Source organism: Ochotona curzoniae, unplaced genomic scaffold (genome assembly GCF_017591425.1).
Source record: "Ochotona curzoniae isolate NIBS_2020 unplaced genomic scaffold, NIBS_Ocur_1.0 patch283, whole genome shotgun sequence".
Taxonomy (NCBI): Eukaryota; Metazoa; Chordata; class Mammalia; order Lagomorpha; family Ochotonidae; genus Ochotona; species Ochotona curzoniae.
Window position 1 is genome coordinate 21,147 of NW_024466843.1, and position 19,194 is coordinate 40,340.

Sequence of the window (19,194 nt, forward strand, 5' to 3'; positions counted from 1 at the left end):
TGTTCTCTTTTAAATCAAGTAAGATTTCAGTACCAAGGTTGGCAAACTGTGGTCCATGACTGACATCAAGCCTGTCTCGGTGTTCAGTGACTGAAAGCATGATCCAGAAATGTGATTGTGGCAGCTAGAGCAATGCCAGCAGTAGTTACAGTTTAATTACTGCTGTAAAAGCAAGTCCCTAGGGACTAGGAGAGCATTCATAGGAAGCTGAGTAAGGTAATTACCTTTATTAAAAGTGATGTAAATAAATGATAAATTGTATACATTTTAAATACCTTGGAAGAAACTTCTACCAGACGGTCCTCTTGAAAATCAATAGTATTTATACTAAGCTTTATTAAAAAACAAACAAAAAAAAGAAACTTTGTGCATGAACCTGGAACTCCAGCCAGATCTGCCCTGTGTTTGGAATGTCTGCTTTCCAGGGCGCATCAGCCCAGAGCTGGATCGGCAGAAAGAGAAGATTGGACTCAAAGCAGTGCATTTTATGCACCAGAAGTTGAAAAAGTAGCATGGCAAAACAGCTATCAGGAGAGGCATAAAACACACCTGATTACATATCTGAACTTTTTAAAAGATTTGTTTGAAACAATTACAGAGTGAGTGGGGGAGACAAAGCTTTGAACACTGCTTCACTCCCCATGAGGCCACAGCCACTGTGGCTGGGCCAGACCTCACCCCTAGCTGCAGGATCCCCAGCCTTTGGGCCTCTTCCACTGCCTTCACGTGTTAGTAGGGAGGTGGATCAGAAGTGGAGCAGGGGGGACTCTTAACTGGTACCTACATGAGATGCCAGTGTCGCGGGAAAGCAGATTTACAGAGAGATAGAGCTCTTCCATCCACTGATTCACTCCCCAAGTGGTTGCAACAGCTGGTGCTGAGCTGAACCGAGGCCAGGAGCCTCTTCAGGTCTCCCACGCGGTTGCAGCGTCCCAAGACCTTGGGCTGTCCACTGCTTTCCCAGGCCACAGGCAGGGAGGGAGCTGGATGGGAAGTGGGGCAGTTGATATAGGAACCGGCACCCACCCCAGGTACATGCAAGGCAAGGATTTAGTCACTAGGCTATCATTCCTGGCCCTATTAATTCCAATGAGGCCACCCATAAACACACAGCCTGAGTGAAAACATGCTTGGGGTCAGTGATAGATGTATCTGGGCTGTGGACTTCTGTGATCATCCCAGTCATTAAAGAAATGCATATTTGTAGAAGGAAAAAAAAAACCGTATATGGGAAACACGACTACTAGTTTGGTCTCCAGGTGACAGAAAAAGCAGGAACTCAGACCATCTTGTGGACTGGTAGGTTTGTCAAAGGGGCAGGTCAGGGCTTCGGGCCGTTAGCTGGGAAAGTCGGGGCGCCGTCTGAGCACAAGCTGTCCAAAGTGGGGTGCGCGGCCCGCGCGAGCGGAGGTGACGTCACGGCCCGCGCGAGCGGAGGTGACGTCACGGCCCGCGCCGTCTCTTCCGGCCTGGTCGGTGCGGCGGGACTTGACGTTGTGGAGGTGAGAGGCTGGCGGGGGCGAGCGGACCGTCCTGTCGGGGCTCCCGGGGCCAGCGGGCGGTGCGGGATGCCGGGCTGTCGGGCAGGTTCCCCGTTCCTGTCGGAGCCCCCCATCCTGTCGTGGCCCATGTTCCTGTCAGAGCCCCTCATCCTGTCAGGGTCCTCCGTTCCTGTCAGAGCCTTCCATCCTGTCGGGGGCTCCCGTTCCTGTCAGGGTTCCCCGTTCCTGTCGGAGCCCCCATCCTGTTGGGGCCCACGTTCCTGTCTGGGCCCCCCGCTCCTGTCGGCGCCTCGGGACCACCTGTCCTGTTGGGGCTGCTGGGTCGAGCGGGTGATGCGGGATGCCTGGCTGATGTACAGGGGGCCGCCCGTCCTGTCAGGGCTGTGGGGGGCGAGTGGGTGGTGTGGGATGTACGTCGGGGTCCCCCTCCTGTGTGTGTAGATCACATGGCATTTATTTTTTAAAGATTTATTTTAATTTTATTGGAAAGACAGATATACAGAGAGGAGGAAAGACAGAGGAAGATCTTTGATTTGCTGGCTCACTCCCCAAGCAGCTGAAACAGCTGGAGATGAGCTAATCCGAGGCCAGGAGCTGCTTCTGGGTCTCCCATGCTGGTGCAGGGTTCCAAAGCGTTGGGCCATCTTCCACTGCTTTCCTGGCCACCAACAGGGAGCTGGATGGGAAGTGGGGCACATGAGATGCAAACTAGCACCCAAATGGAATTCTGGTGCGTGCGAGGTGAGGACTTTAGCCACTAGGCTGCCGCGCCAATCCCCCCTGCACATCTCTAATGGGAGTCTCTCAGGTCTGGGAATTGGATGAGAAGCTGTGATTCTTTCCTGTGGTTTCTGAACATCTGGTTTGAGACTTGTTATTACGTTGAGTAAGCTGTACTAAATTCTTAGGCTGGCAGTGTGGTCCATTGGACACACTTGGTCCCAAACCTATTTTTGCAAATGACTTTATTGCAGCCGAGCTGTGCTCATTTCTTAACACATTGTGTGTGTGTGTGTGTGTGTGTGTGTGTGTGTGTGTCTCTTCATAATGGCCTAGTAGAATATTCACAGCAAGCATTCTGGCTCAAGAGTACCAGACTGTTCTATAGCTCATAGCTCTGATTATCTGCCCCTTTTAAGCTTCTAGTGTGACTTTAGCATGCTGTCCTCAGTCAAGGCCAGCAGCAGTCAGTACTCGTTAGAGTGTGCTGGTTTGTAGCGGCTCTCCCACGTATGACAAGCTGAAGTGCGCCAGGTGTGATGTTTGATGACAGTTAACTGCTTGTTGATTCATCTTGACAGGAATCCAGATAGTCCACCCACAAGGAGCAGAGATCGCCACTGTCCAGTTAAATTCCAGACTGCCCTGACGTGTCCGTGGTAAGTCCTACTAATGGCGTTCCTGTCTTACAGAATCAGTGCCTTCACTGCCTCTCCGGACTATGTAGTCTGGACCTAACTAGTCAAACTGCTGGCTCCTTTTGGGGGGTGCCGGAGTCCCCCAGAGAGGGCTGCTTTTCAGGTGAACCCTTTGTCTACATGCTTTGATTCTAGGTAGAAGTGTTACACATAATTTGACCCATATGTTCTTGTCAGTATAGGCAAATGGAGACATTTGTCAGGGCTTGTGCTTCTTTAGCCGTGAAATGGGAGTACTGTGGGGTGCAGGCTGTGGTTGCTGACTCCTGGTGAGGCTGACTACTCACTGTAGAGGAGTGTGTGCACGTGCGTGTGTGTGTGTGTGAGAGAGAGAGAGAGACCTTGTGAGTGTGCTGGCTGCCTAGGGAATTTTGAGTTAGGATGGAATGAGCCCGGGTGTGTGAATGTGATCAGTTCTGGGTTCTCATGCCGTCTTTCTCTCCTGCCAGGCCTTTGTCCTAGGGTCCCAGTCAGCATTCAGGGAGACGAGAGAGCAGCAGAAAGGATGGCGACTGCCCGTCCAGCAGGTTGTTACCAGGTGTGCACAGCTGCGTCTTGGAAAGTGACACCCTGGCATGCATGGCTAGATGCCTTTCCTTCAAGGCATACCTCTGCTCATATCTTCTTCTTTTCATATCTTTTTGAATAGACATGTAGAAATTGTACATACTTACAAGGTGCCATGCATTGTTTCAATACATGTCTATGTTGTGTGATGTCCAGTTAGGGAAAGCCTGCCCGTCTTGTATACCTAACATTCGTGTGTCACACACCTTAACATGTATGATGAAAATCATCAGAATTCTGTCTTCCATGTGTTTAATTTATTTATTTTTAAGGTTTATTCATGTCTATTGTAAAGTCAGATTTACAGAGAGAAGGAGACAGAAAAGATCTGTCTGCTGGTTCACTCCCAAGTTGGCACAACAGCCGAAGCTGAGCCGATCCAAAGCTAGGTGCTTCTTCCGGGTCTCCCACGCGGGTGCAGCATCCCAGGCTGTGGGCCGTCCTCCACTGCTTTCCCAGGCCACAGGCAGGGAGCTGGAAGGGAAGTGGGGCTACCGGGATATGAACCGGCACCGTTATCATAGGATCCTGGTGCATGCAAGGCAAGAACTTTGGCCCATAAGCTATTGTACCAGGCTCTCTCTATTTTTTTTTTTTTTTACTTAGTTATTTTTTAAAAAATATTTATTTAGTTATTTAGTGGAAAGTCAGATATATACAAGGAGGAAGAGAGACAGAGAGGAAGATCTTCCGTCTGATTCACCTCCCAAGTGGCTGCAGTGGCCGGAGCTGAGCCAAATGGTATCCCAGTGTTTCGTTATGAAGTAATCTTGACCCTCCTAATGCCAAGGGTATGTTTCTTATTTTGCTGTGCACCCTCACATCCGCCCCGTGTGGTTGGGTGCAGCTGAGCGGCAGCCCTTTGGAGCACTGCCTCCTGGTGGAGACAGCGGTAGAGATACACTGACACTGTGTGGGCTCACAGGGCCTCATTTTTGCGGTGAATGTGGGTTGGTACTTGGCTCAAGCCCGCCTCTGTGTACTGTTTTAGGACCTGGTGACCTTCGAGGATGTGGCTGTGGCCTTCACCCAGGAGGAGTGGGCTTTGCTGGACGCAGCTCAGCGAAGCCTCTACCGAGAGGTGATGCTGGACAACTATGAGAACCTGGCCACAGTGGGTGAGATGACCGTCACTCCTTGTGGCCTTCAAGGGAAAAGAGAATTTAAAAATCTCATTTTGATTTAAAACATTGGAATCCCTGCATTTTTTTTTTCATAATGTGCATTTTCTAGGAGCTTTTGAAGACTCCTAGGCATAGATTTCACAGTTTTTTTTTAAGATAACGTTGTATATTCTGTTCTCACTATGTCCCAGTAGCATGATGGCAGGTCTGACTGCTGTGGGGAAGAACAGAGGTGGAGTTTTATAGTTATGTTTTAATCTCCCGTGGGAGTTTTCAAGTCACCCTAAGATCAGTAGCATCACTGTTACTCTTAGAGATGTCCCCTCTCGCTCTCCACCCGACATCTTGAATCAGAAGCTTCTCTTTCGGGGCCCAGTGTTTCTGATTCTGATGCAGTCAGTTATTTGAGATCACTGGGAAAATTTTGTCCAAATGTGTGCTTGTAGTCATGCCCTTGACCATCAACTTGTGTTTCTAGGACCACTGTCCTCAAGGCACCAGAAATGGGCTCTTTGTATTTTTGAGTGTTTCAGCATTCATTTCACTGCTTTCCAAGCAGTGAATTTTCTTTAAAAATTTTTGTTTGTTTGTTTTATTGAGAGACAGAGATGCTCTGTCCGTTGTTTCCCATATGCCCTCAACAGCCAGAACCAAAGCAGGCTGAAGCCAGGAGCCCAGACTTGATCTGGTTCTTCCTTGTTGGAGGCAGAGAGCTCCATCCTTGAGCCCTCACCTGTTGTTTCCCAGGATGCACCGAACCAGGACTCTGGCCGGGCTCTCTGATAAGAGGTGTGGCATTCCAAGTGAATCCTTACCCCGCTGCTGGTTCAGGCCTCACTGCTGGAATGGCTGATCTCTGAATCATGCCACGGTTTATCATTTCTTGATTGAGCCTCTGCCGTTAATGTGTCTTTCTTTGCATACAGCATGCCAGCTCAGTAAACCCAGCCTGAACTCTTGTCTGGAGGAGGACGAAGAGTTGAGGACGACGGAGAGAGGCGTTCTTCAAGGTGAGTGTTTGTGAGTGGCGTTCCTAGTCCCTGACAAGTCTGGTGTGCTTAAGCTTCACTGGGGAAACCTGTTGAGAGTGTTTGTGCGAAGACTGCTTCTGCTCCTCCCATCTCTCCACGCCCTACTCTGTCCTCTTGTCTTTTCCCTCCTCTTTTGCCAGATTAGATGTTCTCACTTATTTAAAGTACAGATACAGAAAGCTGAGACAGAGTGGGAAGGTCTCTGCTGTCTCGTCTTAGTGTCTGCTCTTCCTTGAGTTGGTGGCTGTTGGAGAGGCTGAGATTGGCCTACATCCCTTTCTGATAATGTTGTTTCTGTTAACCAGAACATTTTCGTTTGCATAAGTTTGTCAAAATGACGACATTTTGGGCTTTCTTTTTTTAGTTTATAAAGATAAAATAGCTAAGTATTTAATAATTTATGGATTTTTTAAAAAGAGAAAATAATTGTTACACTTTCAAATTCTATACATAGAGAATGCATATTTTTCATTTAGATTAGATTTATTTTTTAGCAGTTTTCATCTTTCTTTTTTTATTTTATTTTATTATTATTTTTTAAAATAATCTGGGTCTTTTTTGTTATTATTATTATTATTTTTTTAATTGGAAAGGCAGATATACAGAGAGGAGAGACAGAGAGGAAGATCTTCCGTCCGATGATTCACTCCCCAAGTGAGGTCAACGGCCGATACTATGCTGATCCGAAGCCAGGAGCCTCTTCCGGGTCTCCCACGCGGGAGCAGGGTCCCAAAGCTTTGGGCCGTCCTCCACTGCTTTCCCAGGCCACAGGCAGGGAGCTGGAAGGGAAGTGGGGCTGCCAGGATTAGAACCGGTGCCCATATGGGATCCCGGGCGTGCAAGGCGAGGACCTTAACCACTTGCGCCACCGCGCCGGGCCCAGTTTTCATCTTTCTGACCATCCAGCATCTCTTAAACTTCTTGGCGTTTTGTTTTCTCTGGGTTCCCCAGGTTGACGACATTTTGAATGTGTAGCTTCATTATTGCTGAATTTTACAAAATAGCAACCCTGATCTCTTTTGTTTTTAAGCATGTTTAAAATGAAAACAAATGCAACTATGTCATTGTTAACTTCTTGAGACTACTCTTTTGTTGTATAAATCCTTGCATATGTTTTTCTGTTTTACTTCAGAATGGGAAATACACCTTAAGAACAAGGGACCAGCACTTTGGCAGGACATTTTTTGGTCACACAGTCCAAACGGGATGCAACTGGTAAGATACACAGCAGACAATGCCTTACTATCCACATTCAGAGTGACTGGAAATTTCATGATAGGAATCACAAATGGCACATTTTTAAAAATTAGTTTTTCAGATTTACATAAAGTGAGCAAATTTCATTAATTTCATCTGTGCAGTTTTAAGAGCCTTATGCTACTTCCTATCCTGTCCTCCCTCCCTCTCTCCTTCCTTCCTTCATTTCTCTTGGAATTTGTACAATGGCATACTTTCTGATTGTTTTATCATCACAAGCTTAACCTTCCACCAGACAAAGAATTCAGGAAGTAGGAAAGTAGGCCTCCTGTGGAGCTTGGTGCCTTGGCATTCACTTGTCCCAGTGACAGCCAGACATTTGCTTTTAAAAATAAGTTTGTGAAAGTCTTGTAGGAATCTTTTCAAGATTAGTGCAGGTAGCACTAATCTCTTTCAAATTCAAGGAAAATCCAGAGGGTAAGAACTGTGTGCACATGATGGAAATAGTGAAACTCATTGTCCTCCTCCTGTTGCTCTCCTATGACTAAAATCTATTTAATATGTTTGACAATGAAAACATTCAGCACTTATTTCTGTCAATAGGCAAGAAGCCAGAATGGAGTGGGACTCTGTGACTCTAATGCTTATAGTGAAGTCTTCAGAGAGTGCCTGGGCCTTCTGACACTCCTGAGTGCTCCAAATAGGAGGGACACATGTCCATATGGTCAGCATGCAGAAGGCATCCCTACTCTGCTCAAGAACCCTGGAGAGAGCTTTCCAGTGTTCAGTGAGGATGGGAAAGACTTGAGTGTGACCCGGCGTGTTTACCAGACTGCGTGCAGCGACCACGGCCCAGCCCTCGCAGCCCCAGCACACTGTCAGGCGTGTGGGAAGACCCACAGTGCTGGGGAGCTGTCTGCCTGGAAGCAGTGTGCTAGCACTTTCCCCTCCTCCGTTAGCCACGCAGATATACGTGTGCAGGCAGGCACCAGAAGAAAATCCCACGAGTGTGAGGAGTGTGGGAAAAGTTTCAGGTACTCCGCCAACCTTAATATTCACATGCGAACCCACACGGGGGAGAAACCTTACCAGTGTAAGGAATGTGGGAAAGCCTTCTCTAGGTTTTACCCATTAACTCAACATCTGAAAACTCACACAGGAGAGAAGCCCTTTGAATGCAAGGTATGTGGAAAATGCTTTAGAAATTCCTCCTGCCTCAACGACCACTTCCGCGTTCACACCGGATTAAAGCCATATAAATGCAAGGACTGCGGCAAGGCTTTCACTGGGCGCTCTGGTCTCAGTAAACACTTGCCGACTCACACTGGAGAGAAGCCGTACGCATGCAAGGAGTGCGGGAAAGCCTTCACCACATCCTCGGGCCTTATCAAGCACGCGCAGACACACACGGGGGAGAGGCCCTTCGAGTGCTACCAGTGCGGCAAGGCCTTCGCCTCCTCCTCCTCTCTCATTACCCATCTGAGAATCCACACCGGAGAGAAGCCTTTCGAGTGTCACGCGTGTGGGAAGGCATTCACGTGTTCCTCCTACCTTCGTATCCACATGCGTACTCACACCGGAGAGAGGCCCTACACCTGCAAGGAGTGTGGGAAGGCCTTCACGGAGCGCACGTGCCTCACCAAGCATTTGCGAACACACACTGGGGAGAACCCCTTCGCGTGCAGCATGTGTGGGAAGGCATTTGCGTGTTCGTCCTACCTGCAGAACCACGTGCGAACTCACACCGGGGAGAAGCCTTACATCTGTAAGGAGTGCGGGAGAGCCTTCACCGTCTCCTCACATCTCAGCAAACATACAAGAATTCACACCGGAGAGAAGCCCCATAAGTGTAAGGACTGTGGGAAGGCCTTCACCGTGCGCTCGGGCCTCACCAAACACTTGCGGACACACACCGGGGAGAAGCCCTACATGTGCAAGGAGTGCGGGAAAGCCTTCACCACGTCCTCCGGCCTCATTGAGCACGCACGGATCCACACGGGGGAGAAGCCCTTCGAGTGTTACCAGTGCGGCAAGGCCTTCGCCTCCTCCTCCTATCTCATCGCCCATCTGAGAATCCACACCGGGGAGAAGCCCTTCGAGTGTCACGCGTGTGGGAAGGCATTCACGTGTTCCTCCTACCTGCAGAACCACATGCGTACTCACACCGGAGAGAAACCTTACGTGTGTAAGGAGTGTGGGAAGGCCTTCACCGTGTATTCACACCTCAGTAAACATGTGAGGACTCACAGTGCGGAGAAGGCCCACAAACAGAAAGCGTGCGGGCAAGCGTCCAGGAATCCTGCCCATCTTTCTGAATGCCTGCAGACACGCTGGGGGGAAAACCTTTGCAGGTGAGGAACGGAGTCCTCAGGCCTCAGCACTTTCGAGTTCTGATCCAGAGGGGCCGTGCTCATTGCCAAGACTGAAAACGTAGCTGAAGATGTCCCATGCATCTCAGGAACACGGGAAAGCTGCTGGCATCTCCTGTCTGTCCAGCAGGTAAGGCTGCATGTGCAAGCCATCCGGTGGTCCAGAACATGGAAAGCCCTTACCAGTGCTTGGGGTCTTGCTCAGTGTGAGCTCTACAGTGGAGAGAAAGCCTAAACCTGTAAGATGTGGCCAAGCTTAGGCCTGAGTGCTTTGAGGTTCACAGTGGTCAGCCATGTCAGAACGTCGCTTTCAAGTGACATGTTCTTCAGGGTTCGCATGGGACATGAAAAATGCTCCCCTGTGTTCAAGAGCATGGATGTCTTGGCTTTATGGATTTATTTTGAACATCCGATTGTTTGAATATTTGAAGTGTTTTTAAAAATATCTGTGTTTTAAACTTCTCTGCTACATCCAATCTCTACTACAGTTTTCCTTTTAAGGTGCATAGCCAGGTGGTGACATACGTATACATTGTGAAACTGAATAAAATATTCCTTGCTTGACATTGTGATGTTTTATTTTTGGTGTTTTGAAAACTCTTTTGCCTTAGGAGGTTTTAGGTATGTAGCATTAAGTGTGGTCAGCACGCTATATGAAAGTGTCTCTTCTTGGTCTTTACTGACACTTTCAAGAACTTTTCGTTCCCCCAGCATCCAGCCCCTCATAGCCACTGTTTCTTTCTGCTCTTCGGTGAATCTGAGTTGTTTTTGGATACCACATTTTAAGTGTGGTCATGCAATATTTGTATCTGGCTTCACATAGTATAGTGACAATTGGCCGAAATTTATTCTTTATTTAAGGATGTTTTCCCAATTTTTTAATGTTAGTATAGAGAAACTGCTGATTTTTGTATGTCCACCCTGACGTTATAAAGGAAACACTTTACTGGTTGTAGTAGCTCCCCATCCTTGGCACAGACAGCACAAATATGTTAACTCAAAGTTCCCGTTGGCTGCAATTCAGCATCTGACAAAGTAGAAATCAACTATTAGGAGTTGACCATGGTGTGTTGATAAATGAAAAGAAGGGGAAAATAAAGATCTAAATACTGGATTGTTGGGGCATTGGATGGATGAGCAGGCTTATCAATGGGGGAATCATACTAAGTGCTCCAGGAAGTGGCTTGGAACCAGGTTCTGTGCGCCCTCCCCCTGCTGAGGTTTGCTCGGAGATTTGGCCTTGGCCAGGAGAGCTCCACCTCCTGGGTACAGCCCCGCCCCTGCTCTGGCTCCGCCCAGAGGCCTCTCACCCCAGGCCACGCCCAGAGGCCTGGCTCTCAGCCCCGGCCTGGCCACGCCCAGAGGCCTGGCTCTAGGCTCCGCCTCTGCCTCCCTTGCCCAGTGCTGTTCAGGCCGGAACCAAGTAGGCCTGGTCCACCGGCTCCTGTCCGACCCTCAGCCCCGCACTTCCAGGTTCTCAAAGACGTGACATGGGCAAAGCGCGGCCCAGTTGTGCCCCTCTGTCCTCCTTCCCGAGAGGAAGAGAATATGAAAAAGAAGAAAAAATATATGAGGCCATTTCCAATATCTCTGTATCATGCCAAATTATCAATATTATAAGGAGTGGGCCCGGCGCGGTGGCACAAGTGGTTAAGTCCTCGCCTTGCACGCCCGGGAGCCCATATGGGTGCCGGTTCTAATCCCGGCAGCCCCGCTTCCCTTCCAGCTCCCTGCCTGTGGCCCGGGAAAGCAGTCGAGGACGGCCCAAGCTTTGGGACCCTGCACCCACGTGGGAGACCCGGAAGAGGCTCCTGGCTTCGGATCGGCATAGCATCGGCCGTTGCGCTCACTTGGGGAGTGAATCATCGGACGGAAGATCTTCCTCTCTGTCTCTCCTCTCTGTATATCCGCCTTTCCAATAAAAAAATAATAAAAATAAATCTTTAAAAAAAAAAAATAATAATATTATAAGGAATAAGACATTCATTAGACACATTTTTTAAAGAAATTCACTCCTGTGTCTGCCTATGAAAAAAATATACATATTTCTTTGTTTTTTTTCAGTAAGTGCTGTTCACAGAGGTATGGCTCACTTACAAGAAAGGGCTTCTCTCGGATGTTCTCAAGTCTGCACACAAGACTAGCCCAGTTTCCGACCTTCTTATGTTGGCAAGTGTCTTCCCCATGAGATCTTCCGAGCTGCAGACACGCGCGCGTGCCTTGCCTTTAGCTGTTTTCTCAAGCATGTGTCTTCAGGTGTCTCCGGAAGTAGGCAGGACAGACGAAGGCTTTTCCGCATTCCTCACACTCGTACGGCTTCTCTCCAGTGTGGCTCCTCATGTGTCTTCGGAAGGATGAGGGGCAGCTGAAGGCCTTCCCGCACTCCAGGCACTCAAAGGGCTTCTCTCCAGTGTGCATTCTTGCGTGGACAGTGAGGTAGGAAGAATGGCGAAAGGCTTTCCCGCACTCCTTACACTCGTAGGGCTTCTCCCCAGTGTGTGTTCTCATGTGGATCCTCAGGGCCGAGGGGTAAATGAAGGCCTTCCCACATTTCTTACACGCGTAGGGCTTCTCTCCGGTGTGTGTCCTGACATGGACCGTGAGGTGGGAGGCGCTGATGAAGGCCTTGCCACACTCCTTACACGTGTAAGGCTTCTCTCCACTGTGCGTCCTTAGGTGCTCCGTGAGGGATGAGGAGCGGCTGAAGGCCTTGCCACACTCCTTGCATTCATACTGGATCTTTGCAGGGTGATCTTTCACGTGTGCTCGGAAGGAGGAGGGACAGCTGAAGGCCTTGCCACACTCCTTACACTCACAAGGCTTCTCTCTGCTTTGATTTTTCACGTGTGTATTAAGGGAGGTGGGCAGATAGAAGGCTTTCCCACACTCCAGGCATTCGTAGGGTTTCTCTCCAGTGTGTTTCCTCATGTGGATACTCAAGGAGGAGGGGCAGTTATAAGCTTTTCCACACTCCTGGCATTTGTAGGGCTTCTCTCCTGTGTGTGTTCTCACATGTACGGTGAGTTTGGAAGACTCGCTGAAGGCCTTGCCACAATCCTTACATTCATAGGGCTTTTCCCCGGTATGAATCCGTATGTGGATGATGAGGTGAGAGGAAGAGCTGAAGGCCTTCCCACATTCCTTACACGCATACGGCTTGTCTCCACTGTGCATCCTCTTGTGTTTGGACAGGGAGGAGGAGCAGCTGAAGGCTTTGCCACACTCCTTACATTCGTAGGGCTTATCTCCGCTGTGAATTCTTTTGTGTTCTGTGAGGGAAGAAGAGCAGCTGAAGGCTTTGCCACATTCCTGGCATTCATGGCTGGTCTTTCCCGTGTGGATCTTCATGTGTGCCCTGAAGAGGGAGGAACAGCGGAAGGCTTTCGTGCATTCCTTACACGTGTAGGGCTTCCCTTCATTGGGAGTGTTCACGTGCTTCTTAAAACAAGCGAGGAAGTGGAAGGCTTTCCCACACTCCTTGCACCGGTAGGGCTTGCTCCCTGTGTGAGAGCTCAGGTGGGCCTCAAGTGATGGATGATCCGTGAAGACCTTGCCACACTCGTGGCATTCGTAGGAACTGACTGCAGTCACGCCCTTGACATTTGGGACTTGGTTCAAGCTGTGTCCACGCTGATGCTCCTCGTTGTATTTATAGGGATTCTCTGCCACGTGACTTAAAGATCAAAAGCACTTTATTAGTAACAGGAATGTACCATTCTCAGTGAATTTGTCTACTTTCTGCCCTATCTGGTTGTATCAGCTGAAAGTTCCACAGAAGGCCTGCACTTCCACTGAGCTTTTGAGCTACAGGATTTTCCTGGTAATTGTTCACAACTGAAGCATGTGCGTCAAATGTCCAAAAACCAAGTATCATTTGCGGGAGAAAATAGACTGGCAAAATTATTTGTGAAATCACAATGTTTGATAAATTTCAGGACTCTTTTATGAGTATCACTCGCCTCAGCTGTCTCTCCTGGTTTTTGTTCCGATAATCAGTATCATGGTATTCCCAGATTTCATGTAAAATGGAAGACCAAGAATCATTCCTTTTGAATCTTAGAATTTTCTGTTCATGGGATGCTTTTTCTCCATACATATCTCGCAGAGCAACTGGTTCCTTAGCTTTTGGTTGTATTTCAAAGGCTGAAACGAAAAAGGGAGGGCACCTGTACACTGAGGACTTTGAGCAGTCTGGCTGTTTCCGCCAGGGTTGAGATGGTTAGCAGCTAAGAAACAGGACAGGTAATGGGCACGGTGGTTAGGCTGGACTGGGAGTGCTTGGGTTGAGTCCCAGCTTCCTGTTAGTAAGCAGTGCAGGAGACAGCAAGAATGGCCCAAGTGCTGGCTTCCCACCACCCTTGGGTGGGCTCCGAAGGGAACTCCCAGCACCTGCCTTTGGCCTGGCTGAGCGTTGGCTGTTATAGGCCTGTAGAAAATGGACCAACGATGGAAAGAGCTCTTTCTGCCTTTCAGATAAATAAAAATAAATAGCAGTGTTTTTAAATGTAAGAAATAATTCTACGGAGAGTGAAACTGCTGGCAAAAAAGTAGACTAGTATAAAGAGAAAGGACAGACAGGAATGGAGCTCCATGCACATGGAACTTACAGGAAGGAATGATATGGGAGGCCTTGGCTAAGGACAGGGAGAACAGTCATTAAGGCATCTGGAGCAGCAGCCTCCTTGGATAAAACAAGGTTGTATGTTTGCTTTTATCTGGTTTACTTTTATCCCAAGGACCGTTTATCCCAAGGATTCTTGCCTTCCTGGTGCTCCATGGGACAGACGTCTTGGGTAAGTCTTCCTCTTGCTGTCTTTGGGGCCTCCGCTTGTAGCTCCTGGGAGAAGAGCTGGGGTGTGTGCAGCAGGTACCCTGAGGGAAGACAATGCAGAGCCACAAGCATTTCTGTGAGATACAACCAAAATCCAGGCTTTCCTGTATGCCAGAGATGGCAAGGCTGAGTTCAACTGCAACAGAATGCCAAGTCTGTTTTCAAAAGAAAGAGCAGGGGGTCAGGGATAGGTGGATGAAACCTCTGATTCCAGAACTGACATGAGTCACAGCTCAATTATACTACAAGCTGATTGGTGCTGGTCCAGTTGAACATAAATAATCTCACAGAATGCCAACTTGGAACAAGGGCACTCTGAGATTGTGACAAGGCTATTTCGCAATGATAGTTTAAGGATGGACCCAGCAAAAAGTTCTACGCTACCTACATCATGCTCAACAACAGAACTGCCTCTAGTTTCTGTCCACACCTGACATGACCACCTGTGTCACAGCTGTTCAAGCTCCCCTAAAGCCGCCCGGACCCCGTGTCAGGGTTCCTGGATCTCAATCCAGCCTCTACGTAACAACCCAGCTCCCTGCTCGCACACACGCTGGATGGAGTCCTGGCGCCTGGCTTTGGCCTGGCCCAACTGCAGCTGTGGTGGGTATCTGGGAAGTGCTCGTGTGGCTTCCAGTAAAAGTAACCATGGGTCTCACTTTTGTGAACCCAATCAACAATGAATGGAAAATATTCAGGAAAACATCATAACTGCACTGGAAACATATAGACTTTTGTCTCCATGTCATTATTCCCTGAACAAGATATACAGCAACTATTCATGTAGCATTTGCATCATATTAGGGATCAGAAATAGATCCTTTTGTGGTTGACACACACAGGAGGCAACATGTGCCTCCCTCCAAATCTTGTTATGATGTCGGCACATTATCCATCTGACGTGAAAAAACTGAGAAATCATTTAGAGATGTAAAGCTGGCGGCTGGGTCTGTGTGGAGTCTGTGCAAACACTACCCTGTTCTTTCAGGACTCGAGTGTGCATGCAGTTTGCCCTCCACAAGGTGTCCTGGAGCAAATCCACATGGATACCAAGGGATGACAGTCAAGTCAGCTGGTCTTCCACAGGAAGCAAAAGCATTGCAACAAGTAAAGTCCTTCCCGATATAGTGCTGGACCAGCTGGGCATCCTCAGGCCTGGAAATATGTCCACACTCTTCACAAAGATTAGCTCAAAATGAGCCACAGACCTAACCCTAATACGTAAGACTAGAAAACTGCAAGACAATGGGAGGAACTGGCATTACACTGTAGTGTAACACATGCAGCTGCCGCTTGTAATGCTAGCATCCCACATTGAGGTTAGCTGGTCCCACACCTGTATGTTCCTGCTAGCCTTTGGGCAAGGAGCCCTGATGCAGTAAAAACCACGAGCTTCCTCCACATGCTGTACAGTGGAGCAGGAAGGCTACATCCACACGTCCTGGCCCAACGAGCCTCAGGGCCTTCAGTCTCAAGGAAAAGGAAGGGCCGGCTCAACACACGCTGTCTGTCATCACAGTGTTGTGCCCTGTGATCTGGGAGCATGCTGGTCTCACGGACCAGTGCATCCTCATTCTTCAGTTAGCAGAATGTTGTCCTCTGGACAGCCACATGGCTGCCCCTCTTACCGAGTGAGGCCAGGTTCCAGCAGGTCTCCAGCATCACCTCTCTGTAGAGGCTCCGCTGAGCAAGGTCCAGCAAAGCCCACTCCTCCCGGGTGAAGTCCACGGCCACGTCCTCGAGGACCACAGAGGCCTAAAACATCCCACAAAGACAGCTAAGAAAGGCACCGTTCCTCCAACATGTGCAAAAGGATGTGTGGGGTGGACAACACTTGGGAACCGAGAGTCCATTTTTGAGATGTTCAGAAGATTCTAGAACATTCTTCACATCTACTCTGAGATTTGGATGTCACATCTCTTTCTCCCTTTCTCCCCCACACACTTCCAGACTGAATCAATCTTGTCACATTCATTTGATAGTTCTCAGAGGCCAATGCCATGGCAAAGCAGGCTGAGCCTCTGCCTGCAGTGCCAGCATACCATAAGAGCACAGGTTCAAGTCCTGGCTACTCCACTTCCCATCCAGCTCCCTGCCTGTGGCCTGGGAAAGCAGTGGAGGACAGCCCAAAGCCTTGGGACCCTGCACCCACGTGGGAGACCCAGAAGAGGCTCCTGGCTTCAGATCAGCTCAGCTCTGGCCATTGCAGCCACTTGGGGAGTGAACCAGTGGATGGAAGATCCTCTCTGTTTCTTCTCCTCTCTGTATATCTGGCTTTTCATTAAAAAATAAATAAACCTTAAAAAAAAAAACAAAGAAAACTATGCTCTTGAAAGCCCAAAATGTTTGCATGTGGCCCAACCCAGGAACAGTTCAGAGACGGCCAGTCATGGTCAGTCATGGTCGCTTGGCGCCTGCCTCTGGCTCACCTGCATCGTGTCCCTCCGTAACTCACACACTGCTCTCTCCCTCGCCAGGTTGCTCCTGAGGAGAAGGTACAGGGAAGGTCTCAGTAAAGCTGGAAGACTCCAGGCACCCCCACTCACTTCCCACGCCCCGAGCCCGAGGAAATGGGGCAGTGGGCCTTGGGACTCTGCACCTGCGTGGGAGACCTAGAGGAGGCTCCTGGCTTCAGATCAGCTCAGCTCTGGTTGTTGTGGCCACTTGGGGAGTGAATCATCGGATGGAAGATCTTCCTCTCTGTCTCTCCTCCTATCTGGCTTTGCAAAAAAAGTAAGTCTTAAAAAAAAAAATTTACAAACTTTGTTGGGATAAATGTTAACAAAAAAACAGAGCAGGCATGAAAATACATAGATGATGAATTTCTACAAGTAATGTGATTGTCCAGGCCAGTTGAGCCAATGAACGAGGACAGACTGTTCGAGTGGTTTCAATCCCAGAACAGAAAGCACAAATGATCACAACAGGATATGAAAACATCCAGGGCAGCTGGGAAACGAATTATGAGAATAAGTCTGCTTCATCTTAGGAATGCAAGCTGGCTAAAAAGAAAGTGTTACCAATGATTAAAATAATTCACAGAATAGGAAAAGATTACCCAGGCCTGTAGACCTCCAACAGTGACGAGCATTCAGGCCACGAGTCATGAAAGAAATTTTTAATCCCCCACCTCAAAAGAGAACAAAGCCACAAGCCGCAGCAAGAATCCTGTTTAATGAGGAAGTAGAATTATTTCTTCCTGGACTAGGGGCCTGGCTGAAAATTTAAATACTGAGCTACTCTAAGCTCGAGGTCTTGGGAAGGGCAGAAAGAAATAAAAAATGAAACATGCCAGAGGGCTAAAAAAAGTTGAATATGACTCTTGAGCAAAGTTTCTGTGAAAAATCTAATCAATCTTGTGACAGATGATCATAATGTATCATGTTAGGACTGACAACTCAGCCAGCTTCTGTGTTAGCTGGAGACAGTCTCCCACGGGTGTCCATGGGCAGCCAAGAGGTGGACACCCAGCGGGGCCCAGGAGTCCCTCCATGGGTGTCCGTGGGCAGCTGAGAGATAGACATCCAGTGGGGCCCAGGCGTCCCCCCACGGGTGTCCACGGCCAGAGTCCAGGCGCAGGGATGGGCACCGAGGCGTCCCCCTGCAGCTCACCTGCATCCGTGGAAATTCACAGGTCAGCGCAGGAGGAGGGCCGCCCGAGGACTGTCCGATCGCGGCTTCAGCCCGCTGGGCCTTGGGGTGACCCGGGTGTGCCCCACCAGGCTTCGGCCTCGCTGTCCAGCGACCACCCGGCCAGCAGGCCAGCAGGCGGCCGGGCCTCGGTGTCCAGCGACCACCCGGCCAGCGGACACGCACCGCTGTGGGAACCCCGAGCGCAGGTGACATGGCGGCCAAACTGCGCGCGCGCAATCTCCGCCTTGGGAGCCGGGGGCGGAGCCTCGGGATTGATGGACAGCCGCCGGGAAGGGGCGGGGCCGACAGCGCAGCAGAAACACTTGGTTTTTGCCTGCGGTCCTGGACGACAAGGACCACAGCGGTGGGCCAGGCCGCCGCGTAAGCAGCCTAGGGGTGCGGCTTTATAATGTTTCAAATTGAGTCACCGGAGTGGCAGTCAGGGCCCTACTGGTTACAACACAGGCTGTAAATGGTGGCAATCCTGCAAAGCTGATGCAGAGTGAGAGATCCGGCAGTCCTCCAGGCTACCGCGCTGGGCCCTACGTGGTGCATTTAAAAGTACATTGATTTACGTGTTTTCACCTTTTAGCTATTATAAATAATATCCATACCCAAGAGTATTGTTTGGGGGGGGGCAGGCAATGAAGTTTTCATTTTTTGTGTGTCTATAAGTAGGATTCTGTACCTGTCACTTCAGAGCATGGGAGATGGTCAGTGGAGTTCAGTCCCCAGGCGTGGCGTTTACAGAACCCACCCTGAACAACAGAAACTGTACTGGGCAGGGGAACATGAATGTATCAGACTGCTCCAGAAAAGCAAAGGTGCTAACTCACCTGTTACAGTGTTAGAAAGGGGGCTCACTTGCCCTGGGCAGAGGTGACTCATGGTAGGATGGGTCTGGGTCTGGACCAGTATGGGATCATATCCTGAGCGGCCCAGGCCCAAACCAGGAAAACAAATGGCAAGAGCGCTGACAGCAAATGTTAGCGATTTTCACCATTAACCCATGGTAGGGCTGCCGCACTTGTTGGCAAATGTGTGGGTTCGACAGGATTGAACAAACCTTAGTTCACTGGCATGAGGAGCCAGGAGTGCAGACCATCCTGGTCTAGGCTATCACAACTACCAGTTTCCATGAGCCTGGGATGGGAGCAGACTGGGTAGGGTTAGACTGCAGCATCCACCAGCCAGAGTTGGGACTTGGGGCAGGTTGGGACAGGCCAGGCTTCAGCATCTGATGGCAAAGGGCAAGACAGGGAATGGGCTATCCTGAGCTGGGTCAGAGCAACCACTGGCATGCACAAGATCTGTGGCTGAGAATAACCCTGCTTGGGGAGGTAATGGTGGTGCCACAGCTGGGTTGGGGTTCCCATTGGTGAGCACGGGAACCGGAATAAGTGCAGCAATCTGGGCCGGACATGGCTGCACTGTCCCTCAGCATGGATCTGGGAGGTACCAGACTGGGCTAAACTCCAGCACTCACTGGCATACATGAGAGCCAGGGTGGGTATAGAATGGG

At 49.5% G+C, this 19,194-nt stretch overlaps 2 protein-coding genes and 1 pseudogene across 3 annotated transcripts; 2 read left to right on the forward strand and 1 right to left on the reverse strand.

The window, feature by feature from the left end:
• The first annotated feature begins 1,460 nt into the window (after positions 1-1,460).
• Positions 1,461-9,848, forward strand: LOC121166995 (zinc finger protein 345-like). 2 transcript variants are annotated; one of them, XM_040996340.1, is made up of 7 exons: positions 1,461-1,502; positions 2,804-2,881; positions 3,370-3,458; positions 4,479-4,605; positions 5,538-5,621; positions 6,775-6,857; positions 7,443-9,848. In XM_040996340.1, exons 3-7 carry the CDS (start codon positions 3,426-3,428, stop codon positions 9,192-9,194), a joined length of 2,079 nt encoding a protein of 692 aa, XP_040852274.1. In that variant the 5' UTR covers positions 1,461-1,502; positions 2,804-2,881; positions 3,370-3,425; the 3' UTR covers positions 9,195-9,848. The 2 variants fall into 2 exon arrangements, with proteins under 2 accessions (XP_040852274.1, XP_040852275.1); XM_040996341.1 differs by lacking the exons at positions 1,461-1,502; positions 3,370-3,458 and having other exon boundaries at positions 2,233-2,881.
• A 1,410-nt stretch (positions 9,849-11,258) lies between these two features.
• Positions 11,259-17,862, reverse strand: LOC121166998 (zinc finger protein 699-like). The gene is made up of 6 exons (XM_040996344.1): positions 17,652-17,862; positions 16,469-16,523; positions 15,668-15,794; positions 13,941-14,080; positions 13,168-13,403; positions 11,259-12,881 (listed from the first exon to the last, which is right to left on the reverse strand). Exons 2-6 carry the CDS (start codon positions 16,472-16,474, stop codon positions 11,447-11,449), a joined length of 1,944 nt encoding a protein of 647 aa, XP_040852278.1. The 5' UTR covers positions 16,475-16,523; positions 17,652-17,862; the 3' UTR covers positions 11,259-11,446.
• LOC121166999 lies at positions 14,857-14,941 on the forward strand (annotated as a pseudogene).
• Positions 17,863-19,194: the final 1,332 nt, after the last annotated feature.